The 10,822-nt window shown below is 34.3% G+C and overlaps 1 protein-coding gene across 1 annotated transcript; it reads right to left on the bottom strand.

Moving 5' to 3' along the window:
* Positions 1-359: 359 nt before the first annotated feature.
* LOC149233462 (putative UPF0481 protein At3g02645) lies at positions 360-1,807 on the bottom strand. The gene is made up of 2 exons (XM_089382202.1): positions 1,120-1,807; positions 360-868 (listed from the first exon to the last, which is right to left on the bottom strand). Exons 1-2 carry the CDS (start codon positions 1,805-1,807, stop codon positions 360-362), a joined length of 1,197 nt encoding a protein of 398 aa, XP_089238328.1.
* Positions 1,808-10,822: the final 9,015 nt, after the last annotated feature.

The following is a 10,822-nucleotide window of genomic DNA, read 5'->3' as shown; positions in this document are numbered from 1 at the left end:
TTATCTCCAATATCACAGAATCCATAATTTCCAAACCAAACATAGGTAGTAAAATAACGTGAAAAACATTGAAAAGCTTGTTATACAGAACTCAGCTATTCCACACACTTCAGCCGTTGCTATAGCCAACAGCATACAAATCACTAAAAATAACTATAAACCTCGGGCTCAGACACGAGTCATATTATTGAAAGAAATCATTTAGGGAAAAGGAAAAAGGAGAGGCTACTTATATAATGCCAGTATGCCGACGATGGTCTGCACAATGGAGAGCAACAGTAGAGCAATTCCTCCCAACAGACCTAGAGTTTTCCACGGAGAAGAGAAATACTCCCTCACAAGGTCAGCCACTTGGACCCTTAGTAGTGGTCATGAACTTTTTTGGTCAGTTGATCGAAGGCACCTTCGAGATTGATAGTGACTCCCTTGCATAGACCGTTGAAGAGCTTGGCAACTTCTGCGTCGCTCCCGAGGTGGTTTGTAATGATTTTCCTTTTTCTGAGCAAAGCCACGTCTTCTTCGGAGTCGATTAACTGGTCCATTAAACCCACGTAACACGCAACATAATTGATTTCAGATGGTTTGCACATCTCAAAAGCAATTAGGTTACGGAATAGGATCTCCGTGGAGTCATCGACAGTGATGCGAGGAAGGTAAATTGTGTTCCTCGACCCGTCAAATTTAATATTTGCGATGCCTCCCTCGCATTGCTCTAATTTGATACCAGCATTTTCTAATTCTATTGCGGGATGGATATGATCATATGGGCCGGAATCTTTATCCCGGTTGCAGATTCTACCCTTGCTGTCTTCCTTTGCATTGTCTTTTGCGCTCTCTTCGTCTTGGCCGGGATCTTCATATAGTCGTTCTGGGCATGCTCTCCATTATGGGAATGTGCGATGTCACCATGGAGCATATCATCGCCATTATCGGAATGTGGAGAAATAATGAACATGCGCAAGGCATGCTCTCCATTATGGGAATGTGCGATGTCACCATGGAGCATATCATCGCCATTAACGAAATGGGGAGAAATAATGAATATGCGCAACCAACCAAGAAGATGATGATGTGGTTGTGGTTGAGGCCAGGACCATCGCTTCTTTGCTGGCAGTTTACTTTCGAAAGGGTAGAACACGCGCAAGAACGATTCATGCATCATATCGAAAAGCTTGTTCTCTGCATCACTATCCGTGGAGCTGCACTGCAATTTTAGTAGCTTTAGGAGAACGATGATCGGGATTTGATTCTCGAGCTTCAACATGTCGTTCAGTATATCCCTTCCAGTATAAAGAATCTTCTTTTTCTCAAAAAGAGGTTCATAGCAGTTACCATCTTCTGGTAATGTGTTGTCACTCAGAGTACTCAATATTTCTAGAATAAAACAACCATCCAAAGTTAGCATGTCAACCAGGTCCTTTTCATTCCAATTGATTTTTTCTTCATAGTTGTCCCTGATTTTTTTCTGCACATTCATGATCTTCTCTGTTGCTGCACGAGAGAAGAAACCCATATTATTTGGATCATTGCCAAGGTGCATAATATCATTGAACCTGATCGTCATCCTTTTCAGGGCTCTTTCTTTGTGACTCTGCATTGAACGAATCTTTTTAGTTTCTCGACGATGTGGACCCAACGACACTCTTGTGGGAACATATGCTTCCCTTTTTGCCCTGTCCGACATGAGGATGTCAGGAACTCTATATATGGATACAACTCGGAAGTGATTCTCTTCAACTGTAACGCTACACTCTCCTTGCGGTTCTTTCACCTTACGTGATTCCATCGGTTGCGTCTGTTGCGACATCTGTCCATCGTCACTCTTGAGGTGGGAGTAGGATGCAGCTATTTTATGAGGGCTGGAGTTAACCAGTCATATATTGGGTATTTAATGCCTTCAGAGCAGCACTCAACTTAGCTTGATAACACGGGAGAGGGCAAATATTATTTAATGCCGAATTTGCCCGCTCCCATGTTATCGTTAAGTTGAGTGCTGCTCTGAAAGCATTAAATACCCAATATATAACTGGTTATCTCTTTCCTTTTATAAAAACAATTAGCAGAACAACAGAAGAAGATGACAGCGTGTAACGCTTCAACATATGGTTACACACTACACATGGTTACACACTACACAAGCGACTCCTCTTTATCATTGCCAATCAGCTACTACAGCAGCTAAGTACAACTCACGGGCTACAGGAATTAACACTAGTCTACATATTCATGACAACTAATTTTCATTCTAAATTGCAACAACTATTCTTCTCGTACCATTTAGAGAAGGTACAGGATAAATAGTGTAATAATTAACTGGTTAATGTGGTTGTCATATATAAGTTTTGGTTGCTGATTAGTGTTGCCTTATAAAGAGATATTATTTTTGTGGTCGATTATTGTCCCGTTATATCTAAAGATGGGATGTCGAAATTTGTTTTTTTAATAATATAACATAGTTAATTGCTTAGGTAAAGTATGTCTATCATAAAAACTTAAGTCACAGTTATCACTCTTTTGTATAACGATTCCAATGCCCAAGTTCTACTTATATTTAATTTATGTAGGTTAATATTACTTTTGGAAAAACTAAAAATACATATTTGTGCAATTTTAAAATTGGAATTTTTGAAGTGTAGACTAAACCCACACAAGCATTAATCAACAAATACCTAGTTTAGAGTTCTTTGGTTTATGTGAATAATACCATAGTTTAGAGTTCTTTGGTTTATATATTCACATAATTTTCTATTTGACTTTCGCTAAAGGTGATTTGTTGAATAGTGATGATTGCTTAAATTATTTTATCAGCAAAATCAAAAGCTACACTAATTCATTTATGTAGTGGTAAAATGTATGTATGTATGTTTGTTTATTTGTTTTTATATATGTATTTTTTGTTTAAATTTCTTTTTTTAAGCTTCCGCATGTGATTTTCATTAATAAAAAAGATTATTACATTGATAACAGTTACGTTGTCTTGACCAAAAGATTCACACGAGGAGACCAGTGTACAAAAAACCATTAAAATTTCAATGTACACAGTAAGATATTAGATTTAACTATGCAAAGCCTTAACCGGGTATACAAAAAAGCCATTAAAATTTCAAACTAGATAGTAAGATATTAGACTTAACCATCGAGAGAGAATACTTAACATGACAGTAAGATACTAGACTTAACATGATAGTAAGATACTAGACTTAACCATGTGTCTTACATAAAAGGAGATGTGATCGCTGGAACAAAAGAAAGACCGTAGAAGGTCTAGAGAAAGAACCACAGTAATACAAAAAACCATACCACCATGCGAAACATCCATACTAGAATTATAATTGAAGAATCCATTAAAAACTTTAGTCTATAACTAGAAAGTGGGGCGATGAGTTCGCTTGTGGAGAGATGGCTACTAGAGGTGAAGCATTCATTGGTGGGCCATTGATGATAACAGGGGTGTCATTCTCTTTTATTGATTTGGTCTTCGAATTGGAGACTACAAAGTTTTCCACCCTTGCTAATTTGGTCCCAAGGTCATCAAGGTTGAATCAGATGTTATGAAGAATCCTTTTAATATCTTCCTATCCTGCAAACAATTTTTAGTTGTCTACCTGTTTGTTCCGAAGAACCATGCGAAGCAGATTCTACATTTGCTAATGTGATGTTATGGAATGTAGAAAACGAAGTCGGCGCTTCCTCCTGGATCCGGGATCCATTTGAGGCGGTCTCCAACAACCTATGAATGTGAAAAATAAGACCCTTCACCAAATTCTTTCGATTCTAGGAGGAGAAATTCCTTCCTTCTGGAGGAATGGAGTCAAAATAATTCACCACAAACTCCAAACCAAAGAATTGCCGACATGAGGAAGAGGAACTTTTCATTCATCCTCTGCGACTTGGCATTTTTTTTCTAAGGAGCCATAAGAGGAGAGAGACAATAGTAAGACACCGTAGAGAAATGACGATACAACAAATGCAAACCAGGGAACGGATTGACATTAATAAGCCATGAAATGAACCCCACTATCCATATATCATCTAAAAATATGTAAGGAGGTGTGTGGAAAATTGACCACCCAGATGTCCACCCTAGTTGAAACAAGAAATCACCCTAAGAACTCGACACCTCCCCAAGCTCTATGAGAAAATCCACTAGAACTTGAGAAAAACACACAGAAGGCAAGACTAATTGACTTGAGCGTATTAGATTGGGAGGTTAAATCACCCTATTAAAACCAAACAGAAAATGAACCTCGGTACTTTACCCAACACATCGAGACTGGTCAATTAAAGGATATCCCTGATAGGTTTGAGCCTTGAAATGATGAGGTTGGAAAAATTGCCACCAATTCAAAGGATGGCTTGTTCCTATACTATGGAAGAAGAGAACGAAATACATTTACCCTCCCAAAAATATTTGGAACAAGAAAAAGAAGCCAAGAGATAGTGAATGTGACAGTGACATAAAACATAAGAATCAGATGAGAACAATAAGGAAATAACTAGGTTAATATTATTTTTGGAAAAACTAAAAATACATACTTGTGCAATTTTAAAAAGTTGGAAAATTTGAAGTGTAGACTAAACCCACACAAGCATTCACTACAACAAAACCAGCGATTAGCGTCCCTTTTTACTTCTTTTTTTACATCTAGAGCCCATTTTTGGTGCTATTTGCATCCATTTAACAAATATGGTGCAAAACTTGACACAAAATTTGCATCAAGTTTTGCACCAAATCTTACACCAAGTTTAGCACCAGGTATTGCAATAGGTTTTGCACCAAATTTTATGCCAAGTTTTGTGTCATCCTTTACACCAGGTTTTGTTCCAGGTTTTGCATCAAGTTTGGCACCTAATTTTGTTTGACATACTTTTGCATCCTCATTTGCATCCACTTTTTGCACCTACACTTGCATCAACTTTTGCATCGACTTTTGCTAACTTTTTTAAATCATTTTTTGCATCCATTTTTTCATCCATTTGTGCATCCCTTTTGCGCCAAGTTTTACATCGAGTTTTGTGTCTAGTTTTGCATAAAATTTTGCATCTACTTTTGTTGCATCCACTTTTCCCTCTTGTTTGGCATCCATATTTACATCCTCTTTTGCATCTATTATTGTACCCACTATTGCATCTAATATTTTTTGTGCCACAATTAGCGCCTAGTTTGGCACCTCCTTTTGCACCCACTTTTGATTATAATTTTGCATCCACGTTTGCATCCTCATTTGCGTCTAGGTTTTCATCAACTACTACATCTATTTTTGCATCCCTTTTTGTATCCAATTTTGGACCGGGATTTGCATCGGGTTTTGTGTCTCGTTTTGCATCTACTTTTGCATCGACTTCTATTGCATCCACTTTTGCACACAATTTTGCATCCACTGTTGCACCCATTTTAAATTTCACTTTTTGCATCCCTTTTTACATCTTCATTTGCATCATACTTTGATTCTCTTTTTGCATCTATCATTACATCCACTTTTGTTATGCCACAATTTGCACCATGTTTTGCACTCACTGTTGTATCCACGTTTGCTTCCAATTTTGCAACCATGTTCACATCCTCTTTTGCATCAAATATTGCATCTATTTTTGCATCCAATTTTATGTCAGGTTTATGCATTGGGTTTTGCATCTCGTTTTGTATCTACTTTTGCATATACTTACATTATATCCATTTTTTGCATCCAATTTTGTTTTGCCTGTTGCATCAATGTTTGCTTCCACTTTTATATCCATTTTTGCATCTTATTTTGCATATTTTTTGTCTATTGTTACATCCACTTTTGTTGCACCATATCTTGCGCCTACCATTGCAACCACATTTGCTTCCACGTTTGCATCCCCTATTGCATCCACTTTTGTTTCATCCATTTTTGCATATACTTTTGTTTCCGTTGTTGCATCCGCATTTGTTTCACCACAATTTGTGCCAAGTTTTACACATACCATTGGACCCATGTTTGCTTCCACTTTTGCCTTCATGTTTGCATCCAAGTTTGCATTGACAACTGCATCTACTTTTGCATCCACTTTTGTGTCAGGTTTTTCATGTTGTTGTGCATCTACTTATGTTGTATCCACTTTTCATCCAATTTTACTTCTATTGTTGCCCCCATTTCTATGTTCGCTTTTGCATCCCTTTTCCAACACTCATCATATTTTCTGCATTGATGATATTCCTTATGGCATTGACAATTATGAACAATTGATGACAATGTCAATAATATTGACAATGATGAAAATGAAGATGATGGCGATGACATGAATTGTGATTATGATGATAAAGACGATAGTGGTTACAATGACAATGATGATGATGGCAATGATTATGATGATGACGATGCTAATGACGTTGGCGAATCTTCCCAATTTTAGATGTTGTCATTGTCATAATCATAAGCATTATCTTTGGTGTCATGATCATCATTTTCATCTAGGTCATCATCAAAAACAATAATGGCATGAATGATGATGATGCATGATTACAACAATGTCGATAGAAATTACATTAATGATGATGATGGGGATGATAAAAATGACAATGACGATGATAATGGTGGCGATGATGATCATCATCGATCATCTGTCAAAAATAGAGTTGTTATTTCTCTTACGTATATCAATGTGTCCTAAACAACCCTTTTCTAGCACTGATCACATTTTTTGGGTTGATGATATTTCTTACAACATCTACAATTATGAACAATTGCAAACAATGTCCATAATGATGATGATGATGGCATGAATGGTGATTATGATGATAATGTAATGATGGCTATAACAATGACAAGGATGATGGTGATGATGATGACCATGATTATGATAATGAGAATGACCTTACAATCTTATGGATTCGTGAACAATTACTAGTTTCAATACCATCTTCTGGATACGTATTGCTATCATACTTTTAAAATTTTCTGTCTCTCTTGAGGTATCTTACTATAATGGTGTTGTCAACACTAGAAAGATATCTTGTTGTAATGGTGGTTCTAATGTTAGCACTAGCAAAGTTTTTGTTAAATTTTGGTTAAAAAAAACCGATTTATGCAATTATTTTGACAATTTATGTAAAAAAGTAAATAACATCCAATTATTTTGACTGTAGTCCCATTGATTATCATGAATTCACCAGTCTGAAGACCATCTTCTACATACATATTATTATTAAACTTTTTGCATTATATCCCTCTTATATCTTGTGGTAATGGCAATATTAGCACTAGAAAAATATCTTGTTGTAATGATGATGTTAGCATTAGCACTAAAAAAATCACTAAATTTTGGTAAAAAAACTTTATCATTTATTTATTTTTAATTTGGGAAATTTTTGTTTTTATATTTTTTGTTTTTAATTCTATTTTTATGAAGTAGAATTTTTTTTGGTTGAATTTTGGTAGTAACTAGTTTTTGGTCTAATCATATGTATTAACCATGTTCTTTATGCTACAAGTATAATTGTTGGGACAAAATTGCTCTTTCAAATAAGTTGCAAAAAGCATATAAATGGAAGAATAGCGATGACAACTATTTTCATTGTCCAACTGTTCAGTATATCATGTATGAAAATATTCAACATTTTTATAAACAATGGATTAGAGGTGAGTCTATAATTGTACATAATGTTTGGATGATACATAAAAACAAAGTTTGTTTCATTGGTGTGGTTAGGATCTACTTTGGATACGAAACCCTAGGTTTGGAAGTATGCAAATAATGAATTTGGTTTACCTTTGATAACAAATGAAATTTTATTTCTTTTTCCTCGTAAAACCAAGGAAGATATGGCAATAATTCTCGTTAGAAAACTACTTCTTGTTGAAGGTTTATAATTGGTTGCAAAAGTTCAACAACTGGGTATAGAAGTTTTTAGTTGCTATTAAGGAAACAATGTGATTATAGGTTTTAGCAGACATAGATCATTCTTGGTATTTGATTCACTTTGATGATGGCCTCTTCTGACTAATATATGAGATTGTGAATTTGTTGATATTTTTTAGATTACCAAGTAGATATAGTTGTTTATAGGAATTTTGTAAAACCTGAAGTATTGACAAATGGTTTTTCACTGTTAAGCAAATTTAAGTCAAATTGGGTTGCAAAACTTAAGGAGAAAGCAAAAACAATTGTTAGTAGTTGTGAATTGATATAGTCATTAAATAATTCCCAACCATTTTCTTTGTGCTACAAGTCTAATTTTCAAGACAAAATCAATAATTTTGTTCAGTTACAAAGAGCATATAAGTAGAATAATATCAACCGTACTGGAAACTATTTGTAGTGTCCATTAACTATTCAGTATATCATGTGTGAAAATATTTAACATTTTAAAAAACAATGAAAATGACAAGTGAACTTGTAAATATACAAAATGCTTGGATGATACATCCAAGACAAAGTTGCATTCATCAATGTGTTCAAGATCTACCTTGGAATAGAAACCATATGTTTTGGAAGTGTGCAAAAAAATAATTTGATCTACCTTTAAAGATAGTCTAGTATGGTAACCTTTTATGACCAATGATTTTTTTTTTCTCATCATCATCATATACATATATATATTAGAAACCAAGGAAGATATGATGATAATCGTCATCAAAAATGACCTATGATAGTGGTGGCGATGGTGAATATGATGACGATGACAATGGCAATGAGGATGATGATTAAATGATGATAACGATGACAACAATACAATGATAGGGACCCTATGCCATTAGGGATTCCCTATATGGGGAAAATATTACCTGCGTGTGGGAAAGTTATTATTGATCACAAAAATGAATAAACTCAGTAGAAAATTTGAATCACCTTCATTACCCATCCAAATATCCTTAATAATTCGAATTTTTATTGTAGTGTAGTTTAATATATTTGTGTTAATTAATTCCATAAATTCAACTTAACAAGTTATATTTGTGTGTTAAGCTATATTTGTCTATATTCACAATATGTGACAATTTATACACACATAAATTATTTTCATTTTGTCTCAGTCATAACTTCATATTATTTCTAACCATTTTCAACTAATAGATGAAACTAACCATAGTAACTCTTATCTAACTAACTGAGCTTGTTATTTCCAACCAACAAACCATATTAACTAACATACATTTTAATGACATTAATTGCATCAAGTAATGAGTATACCTATAAGAATATTCAAAACACCAATTTAGATTATGAGTTCTAAACATGGTAATTAAATGACTATTACAACCAAATAACAATGAATCATTTCAAAATGGGACATAATAATTGTCCTTATTTAAACATGAATGACATACCCTGTAAATTATCTAGAAGTCTTCATTTATGTTATCATCTGCATCTATGTCTTCCAATGCTTCCTTGTCAATGTTCATATGTTCTTGCAAGAAATTAATATTACTCTTCCTAAACCATTCTGCTAAAGTCATATTGTGATCATCCTCATCTTCACCTTCGTCATATTCTGTATCAATAAAAGTTGTTTCGTCATCAAAAATATCAGTGTTACCAGATCTATTAATTTGATCTTCATATTGTATATCATCAATATTGCCTTCTTCTATAAGATCATTTGCCTTTGGAAATTGTTGGTTGTCATGGTGAATTGCCTCATCTAATTTATCATTTTGTGAAAATACACCTCTAGCCCTGCTTGTCCATACTGCTAAAGGAATGTTGTCACCATCATCTAGTTCACAGTCCTCTGGGTGAACATCATCATCTTGAACATCATCATTGATGCCAATTTGTTCTATGTTCCCCGATTCTTGAACTATATTTGGTTGGTCATCATTACTTTTCTTTGTATTGATTGAGGCACCTTCGAATATATGCCTTAATTTTGGATCATAATGAATGACAAATATCCATTTTGGATCCAAAATATCTTCATAGAAAAAAACCTGCATGTGAAGAAGATAAATATATTAGATCTCCAGTGATATCAAATTTTATTATCAATGAGAATGTATATATCCACAATAAAAAATGAATTACAAAATTACATACAACCGTTATTTCTTATATTTTTATATTGTTTTAGTGAAAAAATACCTGCTCACAATGAATTGGTAGAACATAGGGCTCCTTATCCAGTGGTAGGTATTTTTATGAATCTATAGAAAACAATCCACTATGGATATCATGTCTCCGTGTCCTGTCAAATGCTTCATACCATTTACATTTAAAAATACTACATTTGAAAGAGCGGTAATCTAACTCAATAATTTCTTGTATTTTTCCAACGTATTGAAGATTCCCTTCAATAACATTTTTATCTTTTGAACTTGCTCGACTTGATTGCTTGAAATCAACCATGACCCCACAATCGAAGGATCGTCTTTTTGCATCTACTCTTTCTACACGATAATGATGACCGTATGCCCACATTGCAAGATACTTCCTCACCTGTGACAAGCCATTTACTTGAGTGAAATTAAATATGATTGTGCATAGTTAAATAGTTAACAATGTGATTAATGTATTCAAGCAATATTTTGTAATAATTCAAAATTTACCTTTTTTTCACATCCTCTGCACATGTTGATCTCATCTTCTATTATGTTTGCATCTATTCCTTCCTCATCTATTTGGTTTTGAATTTGTTTAGAAACCCATTCTATTGTGCATTCTTTTCCCCATTGACCGGAATATTAGTGGGAAGTGGGGTATTCCTTGGGTTTGATATCTTAAATTGTTTCCTTGCTTCTAACACTTCTTTCCTTTTTATATCATACATATCAATCCATTTATTCATGAATTCCATTTGGTAGAGGACAAATTTGTTGACCACAACACTTTCATCAACACCTATTAAAAATCAACA

The sequence above is a fragment of the Pinus tabuliformis genome, chromosome J, assembly GCF_031772625.1.
Source record: "Pinus tabuliformis cultivar Carrire ecotype Pingquan chromosome J, CPIR1, whole genome shotgun sequence".
Classification (NCBI taxonomy): Eukaryota; Viridiplantae; Streptophyta; class Pinopsida; order Pinales; family Pinaceae; genus Pinus; species Pinus tabuliformis.
This window is presented reverse-complemented; position numbering and strand designations above follow the sequence as displayed.